The sequence below is a fragment of the Pyrgilauda ruficollis genome, unplaced genomic scaffold (assembly GCF_017590135.1).
Source record: "Pyrgilauda ruficollis isolate IOZ18807 unplaced genomic scaffold, ASM1759013v1 scaffold1, whole genome shotgun sequence".
NCBI lineage: Eukaryota > Metazoa > Chordata > Aves > Passeriformes > Passeridae > Pyrgilauda > Pyrgilauda ruficollis.
Window position 1 is genome coordinate 13,732,133 of NW_024508100.1, and position 18,756 is coordinate 13,750,888.

At 40.6% G+C, this 18,756-nt stretch overlaps 1 protein-coding gene across 3 annotated transcripts in view; it reads left to right on the plus strand.

The window, feature by feature from the left end:
* Positions 1-1,542: 1,542 nt before the first annotated feature.
* RBPJ (recombination signal binding protein for immunoglobulin kappa J region) overlaps positions 1,543-18,756 on the plus strand; it is a 60,016-nt gene continuing 42,802 nt past the window's right edge. The window contains exon 1 of one of the 3 annotated variants that reach the window (XM_041475575.1): positions 1,543-1,601. In XM_041475575.1, the coding sequence (XP_041331509.1) occupies positions 1,582-1,601 (20 nt within the window). In that variant the 5' untranslated portion in view covers positions 1,543-1,581. Of the gene's footprint in view, positions 1,602-1,814; positions 1,934-10,679; positions 10,747-18,756 lie in introns of those variants that run through there. The other 2 variants (XM_041475658.1, XM_041475411.1) reach the window with 2 other exon arrangements.

Sequence of the window (18,756 nt, forward strand, 5' to 3'; positions counted from 1 at the left end):
TGAAATGGAGTTAGCATGAGCCGAGATCATTTTTTAGCCTTAGGAGAAGAGAGAGATGTTTTTAGGAAGAGATTTCCAAAGGGATTATAAGTTACTCTTTGCAAACAATACAGAGGATTTCCAGTACGCATTGTGCCTTTGCCGAGAACTGTGCGTACAAGGGAGCCAATCAAAGTCCTCTTGCATCTAATGAGGAGGGGGAAATCATGATGGGGAAAGTCCCTTAATGACAGGAGACAATAGCTGTTTGTACAGTGACACGTACACAAAACTCTGTCACCAAGGAATCTCTTGAAACATGATTTTACTTATCTGAGACATTATTCACTGAATTAGCATAAACAGTGAAGCGCATATGTGGGCGAGAAATCTGAAATCTTATTCATGGGATTACTGAAATGTTATTTTTTCCCCTAACTTGGAAGACAGCAGAGGTACAGAGCTAACGTAATAAAAAAGATGTGGGTTTTGGAATCTCAGCAATCTTTAATCAACGTAGCATTTGTCCTGAAGTTAGACTGACATGTTATACTAAACATAGAGGAAGTTGAAACAGACAGAAATCTTGGTGTAAAAGGATTGTTTTTCAAACTTGGTCTCCTAATGAACAACCAGACCCGCACCCTGAAGGGATAATGCTCTTAAATGAATGCAAAATTGTGGAATTTTTTTTTTAATTTTTTTTTTTTTTTGCCGTATCAAGACGTCGGAGCGCGGCCCGGCAGCTCCGTGTGAGACACCGCCTGTCCCTGTGCCCACACAGCCGCCTGGCCCCACAGGGCTCGCTCCGCTGGCTGGGACTCTGCCAGACGCCACTGCTTCTGTTTGCTAAACAAACGCATCTTACGCACTTCAGCTGCAGATGAAAACAAAATTATGAAACAGGGCTTTTAATGTAAAACCGACTTCTAAAAACAAAATGATGTTAACAATTCCACGTAAGGAACCTAAGAGGTCTTCCTAAGGGTTCTGCCTCCAAATCGCAGCGTCCTGTTCTTTTTACGGATCGTTAGACAAAGAGCTCTCTCCGCCCTGTCCCGCCGCCCCGCTCCGCGCCAATGGCCCCTCAGCCCCGGCACCGCCGCGGGTGTCTCCGGGCCGCGCACGTGCCGGGCCCGCGGGCAGCACGAGGCGGGCGGCCCCACGCGCACTTCCCGCGGGGGTGGGGGGTGGAGGCAGTGGCGGCCGTGGGCGAGCCCCGCGCGCTAGAGGCCGCCCCGCCCTGCCCCTCCCTCCGCGTCCCGAATGGTTCCTCCCCCTCCGCCCCTCCTCGCGCCGGCGGGGGCGGGACGCGCGAGCGGGCAGAGGGAATCCCTCGGTTTCCCCAGAGCGCGCTCCGCTCTCGCGAGACTTGCGCCGCTCTCCGCATGCCGGCTGGCGCCAGGCTCTCGCGAGAGCGGCGCGGTTCCCACGCCCGGGCTGTTGTGTCTGAGGGGAGAAGCCCGGGCGCTGAGTGGGCGGTGCGCACCACCACCCCCCCCCGCCCCGCGCGTGTCTCGCGGGCCCGCGCACGCGCGCTCTGGGCCGCGGGGAGGGGGGCGCTCTCGCGAGAGTAGGAGTTTTGGCGAGAGTTTGTGGAAGATGGCGCCTGTTGTGACAGGGTGAGTGCGGGGCGTTCGCGGCGCCCGCCGGAGCCGCCGCCGCCCGGGGCTGCCTGGGCGAGGCCGCGCCGCGCCCGCCCGCTCGCTCCTCGGCCGCCGCTCGAGGGCACGGGGGACTGCCCTCCCGACGGCCCGCGGGCGGGCCCTGCGGCGCAAACCTCGTGGGGCTGGGGTCCCGCCGGGTGGGCGCACGGAGGAGGCGCCCCGGGTGCCGGCCCGGCAGCGGCCGCGCTCTCCGGCCGCCCCGCGGCGCGGGAGTCCCGGCGGGTCTGGGCGCTCACTTTGCTTTCCTTCTCTCCGGCACGAACACGCCGGTCGGGACTCCGTGCAGGGTCAGTGCTCATCCCGGCTGCTTCGGAGCGGGTCCCGCTCTGAGGGCTCCCAGGGGAGCGGCGGAGCCCAGCTGGGAGGGGACCTGGGGCTGGCACGGGCTGTTCTCCCTTCTCGGTCGCCCTGGCTCGTCCCGCCGTAGGCGGGGGTCCTCCAGGCTCCCCCGGCCACGGACGGGGAGCGCTCGGACAAAGGCTTTTGCTGCTGTGGTTGGAAGTTGAGCGCGGGGCCCCAGCGCCCCTCGCACGGCGGGGCCGGCCGGGGCCCGGCCCGGCGCTGTCACTTGGCGGCGGAGCGCTCCCGATCGCGCCGAGCGCGGGCGGGCTCTCCGCCCCTGCTAGCAGGACACCCGTTCCGTCAGCCTGGGCCACCGAGGTTCCCTTTCTCTCCTTTCTGCACATCATTCCCGGGGCTTTGTTGAGTTTTAGCTGCCTTCCTTCAAATGCTGCGGTGCAGGGAAGGGTAGAAGCCTCCCTACGCCACTGAGCCACGCTGGATCATAATGAATGGTAGTCTCCATCCCTTTCAGCCACACTGGGTAATACTTAATCATGGCTAGCCAGCTGCAGCATGTGTCACTGTAATAAGTGACACCGTCTTAGCCACCTACAGCTGATGAATAATAACAGACCCACTGCTGGTATACAGTACGCAATCACACCTGCAGTGTCACATTGCACGTTGCCATCCTTGCCACATCTTGATTGCTGCTGCTTATTTCAAGTGCCGTATCCTTAATTTTGGACTCCGTGGAGCAAGTGTGACCTCCCTCTCTGTGTTGAGGGAAGAGACAGTCAGGACAAGAACAGGCTGTTTCTGTACTCCACCTGTTTGTTCCAAATGAAATTTTGTCTTGTTAAAGTACTTCTAGGTCTTTCTAAAACGTGGATCTTATTTTGAGATTTCACAGTGTGTCTGTGACCTTCTGTCTTCCCTGTGGGATTACATTGTCTACAGCATTGGCTCTGTGGTTAGAGAGCAACAGCCTGCTTGGGGGTGGGGTGGAGTTGTTGGTTGATGCTTTTGTTCTCGTGAAGAAGGTAGCATTATGGTATTTTGTTGTTTTGATTAGCTGCAATAGTGTTTCCAATTCCTCACTCTAGTTTGTCAAAAAATAAATAGAACCTTTTGGTTGATTTCTCTCCTGATGAAGGTATCTTGTGGCTGATACGCAATTTCCCAATTAAATGTTCTTTAGGGAAGCTAATCTTGTTTGTTATGATTCCTGGAGTGTACTGGTTTGAGGTTGGACTAGTTTAGAGGTTGGAAAGAAGGGAATAAATGCTTTTAAAGTTTGCTATAACTATTAGCCTGTGCTCCAGTTAGCAATTAAGTTTTTCCATGTTTCTATTAGTTTACTCATCTGAATATTTGGGTTCCATTTCCTTTTGTTTATTGGTTATTACAGGATTGTCAGAAGTGTTGTCATGTTTGTGACATTAGTTTTATCCTTTTCAGATGTCTGTTAAAATGTTGACAGAACAACTGTGGATTATTTTAGAAACAGTGATCAAATAATCAGAGCAGTAGAAAAAAATACCTTTTTAACAAGAGTGAAATAGTTGTTTGTAGTTTAGGATTTTATGCTGCATTTATTGTTTGAGCCTATAAGTCAAATAATTCTCTGGAAAAATAATTTTGTTTTCTTCTTATTAAATACTTCCAGTGTAGGTAAAATGAAATATGCTGACTTTTGTTAATGTTGTAGATATATTGCATGAAGGAGCCTGATTTTTTAAATTTTTTTTTTTTTTATTAAATGACTTGGTTTTGGAGAATGGCTCTGATGCTGAGTTGTCTGTGTGTATTAGGATTAAAAATTGATGATACTCCAGTAGCTGATTTTTTTTTCTTTTTCAAAATAGTTAGTATAAGGAGTTTTCTTTCTGGACTGTTCTGTAAAAACTTAGTTGGACAGGGGAGAAAAGGTGTTTGAAATTAAAAAGCAATAGCTGAAGAATGTGATCTGCAAATCCTGCATTATGTTTGAATGGGCATCACATGAGTGCTCAAGTTTGAGGTAAAGCTTTTGGCTCTTCTGCAGTCAGTGTTACCCGAATGAAACAGGTTGTTTCTTTTTCCTGTAAAAGCTATATGCTTTGGTTCAAGTTTTGGTACATAGGTTTATGCATTTTTGGGATGGAATAGTAGGAATTTCCTGCAGCAGTTTTGGGGGGCAGTCAGAGTTTGTTCCTGCTTTGTTGTTTGCAGCATGTGGCACACTCGTGCTGCTGCCTCACAAGGAGGGTTTTGATTGAACTTGTGCATATGTACAGTGTGACAAGCTAAACTGCACAGTGTCAGAACCAGATACAGTGAGAAAGTAAACAGAAACATCAGACAAGTGACTTAAAAGGAATTACTATTCACAACTACTGTTTAAAAGAAGTGGATAATTTATGGCTGGGATTATAGGATAGTATTTTTGGGGTTTTGTGGAGTATTTTTGGTTTTGGTTGTGAACAATTTAGGGAAATATCATTTTAAGATGACAAAATTAATGAAAATGCTTCTTTAATTATATTTTGAGTGCAAACCACTTGTTTTTAAATAATTGTTATACTGCAGAAATGCCTGTAGGCATCTATTAGTTTGAAAACTGCTCTGCTAGGTCTAATAAAGCTATATGACAGAGAAAATCTCTAGCACCATGAACTTAATTTTGTAATTTTACAGTGACATAAAAGTATGCAATGGTGTCTTCTTAGCCTGGGACAACCCAATCTTTAAGATAGTAGAAGCCACCTCAGATATAAGAGATAGAAATCATAAATAATAGGCATTGTCTTAAGTACTCAATTGCCAGTTAAAACCTTTGTAATAGCAGTATACATGTAGCATTATTTTTAAACAGGTTGAGAAGCCTTGGAAAAGACAAAAATATTTTGAGTAGGCTTATTGCTGGTATGATGCTGGTTTTCCATAGGCACTGTACAGTAGAAAATTGTTTTAGTCACATTTCTAAGTAACAAGCTATTCAAGTTCCATGTCTGAATTAGTCATCCTGGAGTTCAGTGGTTATGAGGGTTTCCTGACCCAGAATGCTTAATGATTTAAGGGTGAGGGAAGACTCCTGAGATCTGTGATGGTACAGGAGAATGTTTGGCATCAGTGCTGTGAATTTCAGTGTAGTAGTGTAGATGTGACAGCCATCTGGTCATTTTATTTCTTTGTTTTCAATGAGAAATGCGAAAAAAACTTGTAGGAGGTTTTTGAAAGAGGGTGCTGCTTTATGGAGCTCTCCCAACCACAAGGGCAAGAGGAAAGAAGTTCAGAGGTGAAAATGTAACAGTTCACCAGAACTTTAACCTCATCTACATCCTGATTAGTAGTTTTAGAATGAGGACCTTGACTAATGAGGGTCTTGAAGTAGAGAGTGAAGTGGATGCTGCTGAAGAAGTGAGATGGGGAAGGACTTGTGTGATCTGGCTGTAAAAAGCTATCGGGAGAGGAATGTTCATAAGGATCAATTCTGCATCTTGAAAAATGAAGAAGACTGCTTCACTATTTCAGGTGTGAACTTCTGTGGTCACATGATAAAATTTCAGCTACTAGAGGGGTATCTTAGTGACGTGATGGGCATTGCTAGGATCTCAACAGCAGGTTATTTCTGGAACCCATAGAGAACCTAGATTTGAGAGCTAATGCTTAGTTGAGGACTTGCAGTGGTGGAAAGGAGACTGAAGGAATGGGGGAGTGAATAAGACCTGCGTGCTGTCTGTGCTGAGGCTGAGCTGATAGTGAGGCATCAGTGTGGGGAAAGAGAGACTCAGGCTGGGGTGTTGACTTGGACAAGCACAGGAGATAGGGAGTAGAAAAAATATTTCTGATAGATGGCAGGTAGTTCATGGTTGAATTTGAATCCTGGTTCTGGATAGAATGAAGACAGATGGGAAGGGATGCAAGACCAAAGCCTAGGAAGTGATTCATAAAATAATACAGGTGGATGAGGAGGCTCCTTCAGGAGGATACACTGAAAGAACAGTGATAAGGGATGAGTCATGAGAGCAGCAACGCCAAGGGAATGAGGGAGAGTTATTTCTGGAAAAGAAGCATTGCTGGTAGTCTTGGGTGATTTGACAGGTCAAGGAAGATAACAAATACATATTGATTCTGAGCCTCATCATAGGGTTAGGCTGCAAGAGATGTTAGCATGGTTTCAGTGAAGCTTAAGGAGTGGAAACAGGATGATGTAGACTATAGGACTAGAATTCATGGATGAGTTTCTTCAGGCTACAGTTTTACTGTCACTGAAGGTTTAAACAGTGCTTATTAAGATTTGAGTAGTAGTATAACTACAGCTATTGTATTGTATATATGCACCTGATGAGTGTTAAAGATTGGGAAAAACTTGTTCACAATCAAATGAGTAGATGGTTTTGTGTGACTAACATTTAAATCGTTATCAAGGAGCAAGAGCTGTCAAGTCAGACTATTGGGAAATCCTTGTGAGCACTGTATTCTTGAAGGAGTCTTCTGAAATGCTGGCAAATACTCCTTTTAACCTTTTAACCTTCTGCTTTCAGTAGAAGCAGTTTTATGGAGTTAAGGTCTTAATTTGGATTTTATTTGCTTTTGCTGTTTATTCACTGTGTTAAGTAGCTCTTTGTTGTTTGACTTATTCTGGTTGATAGAGAGCACAAAGAAAGTTTGAAAATAATCTTTCTATAGCTTGATTTCTCCAGAAATAATCTGTAGACTATTGTATTTGGCATAGTATGTGTGTGCTTGCTACAGCCAATTAAAAGGCAATATCCTTTGCTGATATCTCTTTGCTAAAATAGTTCTCTTTTAAGTATTGTTCCATACTATGAACTGCATAATGATCATGGGTTTGTGAATGAGAGTGAGTTTCTTTTCTCTGACTTGCAAATTTCTATTTTGCAGTAGTAATTTATTTTAGGACTATTTTTCATTGTTTTGAACTCCAATTTCTATGTTTAAAAAAACTGTGAAAAGCAGAGCAAGTAACCTGTAGGTGTGTATAAAGTCTTTTTAAAAGACTTGTGATGTCTTCACAGGTAAAGATTTTGAGGAAATGTTTTATAGTTGCTAATTCATTGTTGGTGAAGTTTACAGTTATGGTGCAATGCATACCTGTTCTGTGCTATGTTTGGTTTTAGATAAACTTGAAAAGATAGGTCGTCATTTGAGTTTTTAAAATACATATTTAATACAAACAAGTATTCTCTTATGCAGTTTGTTAGAATCTCTCTTGGCATGAAGAATGTAGTTTATGCACAGTTTCAGGACATCAGTTTTCTGTGTTCGTAGTACTTGCAAACCCAAATTATTTGGATGTTAATTGCAAGCACATTATTAACTGAACTATATGGCACTAATGTGCTGAAATACTGCCTCCCAAGAGCATTTCACAGGGAAGGTGTATTTTAAGTGTTGGGGTTTTTTTTTTAATTTGTTATTTCAATGTTTCTAAAAATTGAGCAATTGCGTATGCTGGCTTTTATAGAATTACTTATTTTATAGAATTACTTATTTTCTTATGTTTAGGTGAAAAAGAGAAAAAAGTAAATGTCACTAGCTGTATTGTCAGATGAAATCTTAATTCTGTTGACAGAAGTGGATATGCCTTTTAAGTGTATAGTATTTCAAGGGAATTTTATAATTATAAATTATATTCTTGATCTCAGTGAACTTCCATTATTTTTATGTGGAAATGCTTATAGCATTATAATGTCATACACTTCATCCTTACCTTGAATGTAATTGCATTAATTAACAATTAAGATGATATGTAGTAAGGAAATCATATAGAATTATGTTTATCTTTTTTAATGTAAAAATTCAGAAAAGGAAATGGCCAATACATTTCATTGAAGAAGAAATTATTAAGAGAAGCAGTTTCCATATCCCTATATTCTTACTGAGTCTTGGAAAAGTAGGGGCTGAACTTAGTTTCTCATTTCCTGGGGTTCTACTTATGTGGTGTTCTTTACTCATATTTTGTGTATGTATTTTGTGGTTGCTGCCTTTTCCAAAAAAAATTAAGTAACCTTCACCATCTGAGGAAACTCTTGTCACCTTTGCTATGTCACATCACAGCCATTTTTCAGAGCCTATTTGTACTGTTAAAAATAATTTCATTTTCTAAAAAATACTTCATGCTCTTCAACTGCACTTCAGTTATCCAGATGGTGACATATGGCCATGTATCTTCTTGCTCTTATGCTTGTAAATGTATAAACTACATATTTGTGGTGGTAAATTTTTTACCAAGAAAGAAAAGAATGTTAGAGTTTCAGTATGTACAGTGTGAGAAGTCTCTTGATTAAGCTTGCAGATTGAAATCCTTACAACAGACAAATGATTATTATATATATATATATATGATATATTCCAATATTACATATTTATTAAAATTATATATAAAATAAAGAGAAATTAAGATAAACACTGATTTTTTTAGTTTTTTTAAAAGCTTGACTGATCTGTAAAATTTTATTATAATATATAATTGTTATCATGTTTTACTGTTTGATTAATAAGATTTTTTTAGTGAATGACATGCTGCTGGGACATGATTTGTTCTCTCTAAAGCAGCCTGAACACTTCATTCAACAGCACGTGTCTTCAGGAAGCGTGCGAGGCTCTTTTTTGAGGATGTCTTTTTATGTAGATAAGGCTTGAAACATTCGTGTTGAATTGACGTACGTATTTCCATTGTTATTTAAACTAAGAGAGGTCCTGCAGAGTGATCTTGGCTAGTTAGAGGGCTGGGCAGTCACCAGATGTGAAATTTAACGGGGGTGAGTGCCAGGGATGGGGCAGCTGTGGATGTGCGTAGGCTGGGGAGTGGGGGCTGGAAAGGGACCTGGGGGTCCTGGTTGGCAGAAAGTTGCACATGAGCCAGCAGTGCCCTGGCAGCCAGGAGGGCTGAGCATGTCCTGGGGGGCATCAGGCACAGCATGGCAAGGGAGGGGATTGTCCTGCTCTGCTCTGAGCTGGGGCAGCCTCACCTCGAGTGCTGGGGGCGATTCTGGGTACCACAGTGTAAGAGGGATGGAAAGCTCTTAGCATCCAGAGGAGTTCTGTGAGGACGGTGAAGGGTCTGGAAGGGAAGTCATATGAGGAATGACTGAGATCAGTGTCTTATTCAGTCTGGAGGAGACCAGGAGAAGACCTCATCACAGCCTGGGGTTTTCTCGCAGGGGGAAGCAAAGGGGCAGGCACTGATCTCTTCTCTGGTGACCAGCGACAGAACACAAAGAAATGGCCTTTATTTATGTCAGGAGAGGTTTAGATTGGATATGAGGAAAAGGTTCCCCAGGGGAGTGGTCACAGCACCAAGCCTGACAGAGTTCAAGAAGCATCTGGACAATGCTTTCAAGGCACATGGTGTGTATCTGGGGTTGTCCTGCACAGGGCCAGGAATTGAGCTTGATGATCCTGGTGGATCCCTTCCAGCTCAGAGTGTTCTATGTGTCTATGATTCTAAAATTGTTTACATGCTTCACTTGGCAAACATGAAGACCTTACAGGGGTTGTGGTTATGGTATAACTTCTCTTCATTTGTTTCTTTTTCAGGAGCAAGAGTTTATCTCCATTTTGTTGTACTGCATGACTAGTTTGTATGCAGTGGTATTTCATCAGTGCATTGAAAATCAAGAACACTTTCTCAAACAGGCAACAAGCTCTATTAGCAACTAATAATTTTTAACGGCTCTGCATGAGATCATATCTGGTTCTTCATTTAATTTTTCTACTTCTCGTAGGTTAGATTAAATGGTATATACTACAATGGATCCTAGTTGGTATTTTGGTTATTAATCTAATTTCTTACAGTTATTTGAGTGGAGGAATGAATACCAAATTTTTTTTCCTTTATGAGTACAGACAAATATAGACATTTTTGTGAATGTGTCAGAAAAAAATGTCTTTCTACTTTTATTCTTGGTAACATTGCTTGGTCTGTAGAACATTTCATCTGCACTTTGTTTTTTTCAAAGCCATACTTGTGGCATATTTTTAGTGTGTGGTGTTTTGGGAGATTACCAGGAAAAGTTGGTATTGAAATGAAACTTGATCAGGCTGCTGTGAAATTCAGGATTTTCCAAGCCTGAAGAGGGAATTGAATTATGCAAAATACTGGTCCCTAATTTTTGCCGAACCATAGAAACTGCACAGAATAAAAGATACTCTCCAGAAAATATCCTACTTCCTTTTCCTGGCAGCTCTTATTTTTACTCTGTAATGTAATTTTGTCTGGAAGCAGTGGCAAAGGATCTTGCAGGCAGTGTTTGCAAATTGCAAATTATGGATTGGGAGCTACCAGTGTAGAAAATAAGGTTAAATTTGTTTGTTTAGCGGAAGAATTTGTGAAACTAAGCTTTTATTAGTTATGGATTACAGGGGAGATTGTCTTGGTAAGGCGTGTTACTGCTTTCAGTGGTGATCTTACATAAAGGGAACTTCAAATTTAAGGCTAGAGTCTTGGAGGTGCTTGTGCACACTCTTGAGTTTATGCCATTGTGGAAGAGTTCTAAGGCTAGGCAGAAGAAATAATAATTAGCCTTACTCAGTTATTGTTGTTCCAGCCGTCTGCGTAAAAGCTCCTCACGTCCTGAACGTGAAAAAACAAGCACAAAACCCCAGTGACTTGCCAAGGTCAAACAGATTCTGTGGAGAGGTAGAAATAGAATTACTATCTCGTGCCTCTGTTCCTGTACTTGGTGTAGTTATGGGCTGTTTGCTGGGTTTTGACAGGTGACATCATGTTGTCTCTCCCAACTGCGGCCATGAAAGCTGGTCAGGAGAAATCAGACTTCCTTAGGTTTTTCATCTGCATAACAGAAAGGTATGGTAAATAAGACTTGAGTGACTGTATTCATTAATGTGTTCTGGTTATAGTGGGTGACATTAGAGTGGGCACTAGAGATGCTGCTCTTACATAATTGAGACAGGTGCCGTGGTTAGGGCACGACCAGTAGATAAATGTGCCATGTAATAACATGAGGTAGTGCTGCAGTGTGCTGTTGCCATGTCCTTATACTGCAGGAGAAATTATTCTGTATAGGTACTTATTTTCAAAATTGAAAATATTTTACTACTTTCCAAATCTGCCACCCAGCTCTGGTTTCAGTGATGAGTGTCAGAATACAGAGAAGAAGAGGCTTGGTGAGAGACGGCAATTATTCTGCATGTGTGTGCTTCTTTTCATGCTTAGTTTTGTAGTAGATACACAGTGACGACTAGTAAAATCCTCAATGACATAATATCTTCCAGAAGTTATGGGGATACATCAAAACTATTTTGGACACGTCTTTTTGTCCAAGTATTTTTTTGGCCAAATTCTTTTCTTCTGCTGTTCAGTACTTCTCTGTCAGCATTTGTGTTCTGGGATGTTGTTGGTTTGTTGTAGTTTGTTGGGGGTTTGGGGGGTTTGTTTGGTTTGGTTTGGTGGTTGGTTGGGGTTTTGCTTGTGTTTTTTTTTTTTGTTTTTTTTTTTTTTTTTTTTTTTTTTTTTTTTTTGTTGTTTGGTTTTTTTTTTGTTTGTGTGTGGGGTTTTTGTTTGTTTTTAAAATTTTCCTTTCGCATTTCAGTTTGTTGGTTTTTTTTTAATTTACTATTGTATGGTTGATGTTGGTTTTGGTTTGTTTATGTGTGCATTACAGTTTTCTCATTAATAAGTCACAGAGAGCAGTTAATCAAAATAAGTATTTGGGATAAGGCTTCCTCTTTGAAAGAGGCTTGTAGCACTCCTGATGTGTTGTGACAAATTGTTTTAGTCAGCACAGATGATACTGAGGTGGAATTCTGATCACAGTATAAAAGCTCAAGGGATCTTTGTATGAGTACTAAAGTTACAAGAGTGCCTTCCTCTGTTAATTGTTTTGCTGCTGATTATGGAGGTAACGTGTCTCTTACTTTGTCTGTAAGAGTGATAGAAGAATGTGTTAAATAGAGAGAAAAAACCAGGCAGTTCTCTAGAGCTAAAGCAAATTTCTTGCTTCAAGAGTCACCTAAAGCAGGAAAGGCATGAAAACCTATTCTGATAATCTGTTTTAATTAATAATATAGATGTTGGCCAGGCTCATGTTCAGTTTTGATAATACAATAAATAAGATTAGTGTTCGCAGTGCTTACGTTTAGATAGCAGCACTCTCAAAATACCAAGAACTGTGTTAAAACAAATGTGAGAACTATGCCAAAACAAACATCAGAACTTTCTGCTTTTTTTGCCTTTTTTTTTTTTTTTTTTTTTTTTTTTTTTTTGCAATGGGTAAAATACCTGTATTTCACAACAGTTAGCAGGCAAAACAAAAGAGTTGTTATGAAACATTTAAAAAAGGTTTTACTGAGTTTTACTACCAGTTAGCTTGTGGATAAATCATACTTCAGATGGTAGCAGAGGAAAAGTAGACCAGGCCTTTACAGTCAATTGTGGTTGTTAAAGACTCCTAGAAAGTATAGGGCAACTCTTGTTACTGGGTCCCTTGTGCTGTAAGGGTAGTAGTCATTCTTTTTGACTTGCTGCATCTGCCTGTGGCTTTTGAGACTGCAGTAAACAGAAGGTAACCTCAGAAGATAGGCTCAAAGTACCTCTCAAGACAGAGTATGAAGCCAGTCCTTATGTGAACGTTCCTTGAATAGCCTGAATTTCCATATGGAAATAAAATATAGAAGAAGAAAAGCTCTAGGTATATCCCTTGTTTTTCTAATGTTTCTGGGTTCCTGTTTTTTCTGGAAAAAATATTAACTTTTTTTTGATTGTTAAATACTTAGTGAATAATCAGAAAAACTAAACTGGCCTTCCTGCCTTAATGTCTCACCATATTGCTGGACGGCACTTTGAGTTAGCAGTAGACTGGTTACACTTGTCAGTTTCATAGTTGTGAAAGTAGTATTGCATCAGGTTAAATTTAAAAGTTTATCTTTTTCAGTTTGACTAGTTCTCTGAAAAAAACTGAACCATGAAACTGAAAAGAACTGACCTATGTTTGCCAGAAGGTATTAGGCAGTGGTGAATATTATATCTGTAAAGATAAGAGACTTCTTCACTTACTCAAAGTTTTCCTCTTGTCATTAGGATTCAAATTGTGGATATTGTGTTGAAAGTACTCAGCAGATTTTGCTGGTGACACTTCAGGTATTTTCTTTGTTGTGTTCCGTATTCTCCTACTTAATGGCCCTGACTGTAGAATAGTTTTTCAGTAATGAAATTAGATTTTTAAGAAGAAAAATACTATTCTGCCGTTGCACAAATTGCATTCCTAGCTAATATTGTATTTTTTTTGGTTCGACATTAGTTGAAAAACATATATAGCCACAGCTTGACATTTCTTTTCTCTGATTCGTGTTTATACCTGGTCAGTTCTGCTTCCTCTTGTTACATATATAAAACATACTGAAATAACAGTGGGTATTGTATTTTGCTTACTCATTTTCAGTTGTGTCCTCTCCTGGATTTTGTGAGCAGCCCTCAATTAGTTTTGCTTCTGGATTTCCTTTTTTTTCTCTCTCTTAAATTATTTTTAATGGAGTAGCACACCACAATACTTTCCCTGTTGTTTTTTTTTTTTTTTTGTTTGTTTTTGTTTGTTTGTTTTTGTGAAGTTTCTGTGTAAGCCCCATTCTCTTTGTTCCTGGGGAATCCATGTTCACTTAGGTTTGTCCAGAGCAGTACTTTCAGACTGCTTCCCAATAGTGTTGTTCCTTTTTTCCCCTAAACTTTGCTGTTACTAGCCCTAAGGATTGTGGTATACTCAGAGCATCACCACTAACAGAGCAGAGAAGTCACTGTTGCTACTCACCTAGCGTGATAATCTAACAGATATATGATTTAAATCAAATCCAAACCCTGTTCCTTACTTTTGAGAACTTGAAACTTTGCTTTGTGTCTTGGATCATGAGAGGGGATGTCTAATAAGCACTTGTGACTTGTCTCCCCCCTTAAGAGCTGATGAGGATTGGAGAGAAAATAAAATCTAAAGAATTCAAGAACCTGAGATGTCTCATGTAACAAAAGACAAAACACTGATACAGAGGGAGAAGCGTAAAATTTAAGTTATACTGGTAAAGCCAGAGAAGGATCCAGTGTTACTTTTGTGAAGGCAGGAAATATATTTTGGGAGGGAAAAGAAGACATAGTGAAGGATTATTTTGGAGAAGTTTTGTTTTTTGCTTTTATCACGCTTGTTTTGGAATTGAAATTGAATTTTGAAATTGGTTGAAATGTTTCAATCCTCTTCATGTATGGGAAGCTACTACTATTTTTTTATTCTTTTGCTACTCCAAAGAGAATGGATAAACTGGAACTTTGAATACAGACTGCAGTGTGTTGCTAGTGGCTTTGTAGGGTGTATGTTGAATGCTGTGAAGAAGCAGGACACTTTGTTCTTATTAACATGGTATATTTCTAAAGCAACAGAACAGGGAGAAGGGGTTGTTTTTGAAGTCATGAAAGCAAACAAAGTGAAGCTGAGACCAGGTTAAATTCTGTAAGTAAGCATTGCCCAAAAAGTGGTGGGTGTGTGTCTGTGTATATAGATACACTTAGAAGTGTTTGTTATACAACTCGGATTTATATTTGCTATACAGACAGCTTCTTCTAACATAAGATGGGTTAAAAGAGCGTGTGTGACATTCTGCATAAAATAGTGACTGTTCTTTCTGCCTGGTTCAGTGGTTGAATGCAAGCATTTGATTTTGCTTTTCTTAATACCTTTTCAGAACCCTACAGAAATGGTATCATACCAGGGTGTCTTAACACAGGTTAAAAATTACCAGTTTGATCAGGAAAGTTTTCTTACACTTGTTGTTCTTATTATGGAAGGCATTTTTATTAGTGATACACATCCTGATCTTGTCTGTTCTTGCTTAAAAAAAAAAATTATTTGAAAGATTACACATCTACTTCCAGAATATCTGTATAGTAACAATGATGCACTTTTTCTTCCAACAGTGAGCCTCAGTTTACTTTTGCTCATTGAACAAATGTAGGCCTTTGTCTAAATCATTTTCCCCCCTTCATTTTGGAACAAAATTTAGAAAGTCAAACAGGCATGTCCTTTGGATATCAGACTTGAATAATTGTTCCAGCCAGCAAGGCTAATGTATGCAACCTTGCTGCTTTGGTTAAAGATTTTTTCATGTGGTAAAAGGAATCTTGAAACTCAGACTGGTCCATAGTTGGAGAAACAGGAAGCAAACACTTAGCATTGTTCCAGATCACCATTGCTCTTTCAGTCTGTGGCGTCCTCCTTTTTTTCAGCTGCTTTCTTAATTTCTTTCTTGGAAGCCAAAAGTGGCTTCATGCAGTTTTCCTAAGAGTTGAGTCATTTATCAGCTTCTCCTTTGCCAAATAATCTGTAATGGAATCCACTACATTTTTTCTGCCTGAGGCTGTTTATTACATTGTCCACTTGCTTTTGACTTGCTATCTCAGTCCTTTTGATTGCTTATTCTGTCTGTTTTCTGCAGTGTTGTAGTTAATTGTGGCTGTTAGAAACGTCTTGAGGACTCTAAGTTCAAAGTACCCTAGGTCTTGGCAGAGTGTCCTTCCTGCAAGTAACCTGTATTCACCTGTCACTCCAGCTGCTTGCAAGCTGTTGGGTGGCATGGAGGTCCAGGGAGCCCTTTTAACAGGGCTCTAGTATACCTTAAAGGGTGAGCTCTGGTTTTCGTTATACAACCAGCCAGGACAGCTGGAGCTCTCTATACTCCTTGTGTTTTGGGAAGAATGGTGTTCTGAATGTTGAGTATACTTCAGGTTCGTCCTAAGGAGTGCTGGCATGGCCAACCAGGTCTTATAACTAGTGAAAGGGATCATAGTTGAAAAACTGTTGTGTTGAAAAACAGTGCCTGTCATGGCACTGTTCATTTAGTTAATGAAGATTTATTTCCTAAAGGGTGTTGTGCTTTGCGGTTGCCAGTCTCTTGGGGAAAACTGGAAAATCCTTTCATTTTTAAAAAAATCCAAAAAACTAACTTGATCCAGAAAACTCCACAGTACCATTCCTTTGCTGTCCTCCCCTCCCCCCAAAAAAATTACCAGTAGAGATTTATTTATTATGCTTTCCCCTAAAGTTTGTGGCTGATTTTATTAATAAGCATTTGTACTATCATGCCGCACTTGACAGCTGGTTTCTGTGTGTACCTTCAGATAGCAGTGCCATTCTGTCACAGCACTTTGGTCAGCGGTGAGCATCTGTTGCTCCTGGGCTGGGTGATTTGCAGACTTTTCCAGTGTCACTCCAGCATGAACCTGGATTTACTGATCTGTTAAAACTAAATTTTGATTCTGGGGTGGGATGACTCTTTGATGCTGATCATATTGATGATGTGAAGTTACCTTGGGATTTCCTTGCACTGAACTGAAAATAGTCACAGACTGGAGAAGGTTGAGGGGAAGGTACCATTTAGGCTTGTATGGTTCTTACTCTTCTTCAGCTGTCCATTAATCCTGCTGCTGGAAATAGAGAAATGGATTGCTGCAGCCTTGGCCTGAATAAGAATAACCTGTGCATCCACTAGCAGTGGGAGCAGAAGGCCTTACACGCCTCAGTGGATTGTCTTCACTCTGTCCTTCTTCCTCATCTTTGCCTCACTTTGTAATAGTAAAAGAGAATGGAGAGGAGTGGATGGATGGCTGGGCAACAGAATGAACTCTCTGAGGGTAGATAATGATGTATGTATATGTGTGTGGAGGCAGTAATGTCTTGAATTTTCTACTGCTGCAGAGACATTGAAGAGATTTCAGAGTTGCTATCTCTGTGTCAAAGTTTTTATCTGATCCTCTATGTTTTCATTTATTGGGGTACAGAAACATTGAGTGGTTTCTCTGTTTTACACACGTTCTTTTATTTAGCTGTAGGGAAGTTGTTCTTTCTCCCCCCACAAGGGGAGTTTCCTGTGTGTATGGAAAAATAAAAAACAGAAGTGAAAAATACCTCAGGCTTCCAAACCTGTGGCTCACGTTTCACTTCTCCCAGTACCTTTCTTGTCATACAAGTAGTCCAGCAGTCCTTCCCCTACCCACAGCAATGCCATCTATCTGAAGAGCTAGAAACTGTCGTAGCAAATATGATAGCTAACTTGGCACACCAAATTATTACAACAACCTGTGAACCACTGGGGAAATAAAAAAAAAAATGGTGCTACACTTCTTTGGTGTTTATCTTTAACTTGCCAGAATGTTTTATTAGGCTTTTTTCAGGCTAGTAAATATAACATAACTTTGATACCTGTTCCAAGAGGTTTATAGTTATAAATAAATTCAGTATGCAACTCATGGGCTTTTTTTGTTTAAAAGTCCACTTAAGGCGGAGGCCCTAAAATTGTGCATAACTCGACAGTTAAGTTGCGTTTCATAAATGTGTTGCTGTCACTAGAAGTTCTGGAGACACTTCGTTTACAATCTGACTACAGAGCAAATGGTTTCTCTATTTCTTATGCCTAAGTGAGCAGTATGTAGATAACATACTGTATTCAATATGAATGCTGTCTTCACAGTATTTAATCTTTCCTACAACCATATAAGATAACTTAAGCACCTTAAAACTTGTATTCTGAATTTCCTTCATTTGTTTAGGCTGCATTTTGTGTATGTTCTCTTGTCATGGGACAGGTTTGTGGGTTTTTGGCCTCTTAAGTTGTTCTATAAATGGTAGGACTAAAGAACTTCTGTATCCTGTACACTTGTGCCTTGTATGGTGAGGAAGGTTTATGGAACAATACCATGAATTCCTTCATCCCTGATGGACAAAGTGTAGTGCTAGTAGTTCTAAGGTGTAAGCTTACTGTCTAGCAAAATAGCATATGCAAAGTGATCAGCTGTGAAACAGTCATTTCCAAATTCTGCTTTGTCTTTTTTGATCACATTGGCAATGTCTATCCAGCTTCCAGTTTTTATAAAACTCATAGCAACTTAATTTTCTTTAAAAGCTTGTTTCTTCTTTTTAAACTCAGTTAAAACAGATCTATGGGCTCCTAAGTTATTGCAAAGGTGGCTAATCAATTTATTAATTGTACTAATACAGCACTAAGTCTGCTCTGTGGACAGAATGTGCCATATTTTCCAGAATGCTTTAATGCCTTGAAGAAAAGATACCGTTTCTCTAAAATGGTAAATTCTAAGTGGTAACGTCTAATATAGGTTATTCCTTGATTTTTTTCAGATGAGATTCTTTTCTTCATTTATCTTGGCTGTGTGGCCATCTGCATATTTTGATTCTATAGTTCTGGTTATCTCTCTGGTTGTTGAATATTAATGATTGCATTTGTAAATTTTTTCTTCTGCTTTGGAGAGTTAAGACTGCCCTATTTGAGGCAGCAGTTGGCAGAAATTTCAGGAAGGAGATCTCACTATAGACTGGCATGTTCCACATACTGCATACTTGGTAGTCCTGTGTTGGTAATCATTTTTAGCTGGTCAAGATACATTTGACAGGGTTGGTAGCTGCTAACTGAAACGACAGATTTGGTTGTTTGGTGCTTCAAGAAACTTCTGACAATTTGCATTCCCTTCTGGCCTGAATGTTCTTGGAAGGATGAGACAATGTTTTGAAAAGAGGTTGGGTTCAGAGCTCAGCAATTGGGAGCCTTCACAAGAGTGCTTAGGCACACTTTTCTTGCTGTAAAATCCTTGCAAAAAAATTGTGCCGGCACAGGCGTTATTCTGGGAAACTCGTGTAGCGGCAGTCACAGGTTCAAGATCATGCAGAAGTTAAATGCTGTTGGGTACATTTCTTTAAAAAACTACTGGTTCCTTAAATATTTAGAATACCTACATTAAGTAAAGTTTGTCTCAAAAAAACATTCTTGTTTTCAAATTGGCTTCATGGTTTATAGTGTACCCATTAAGGTG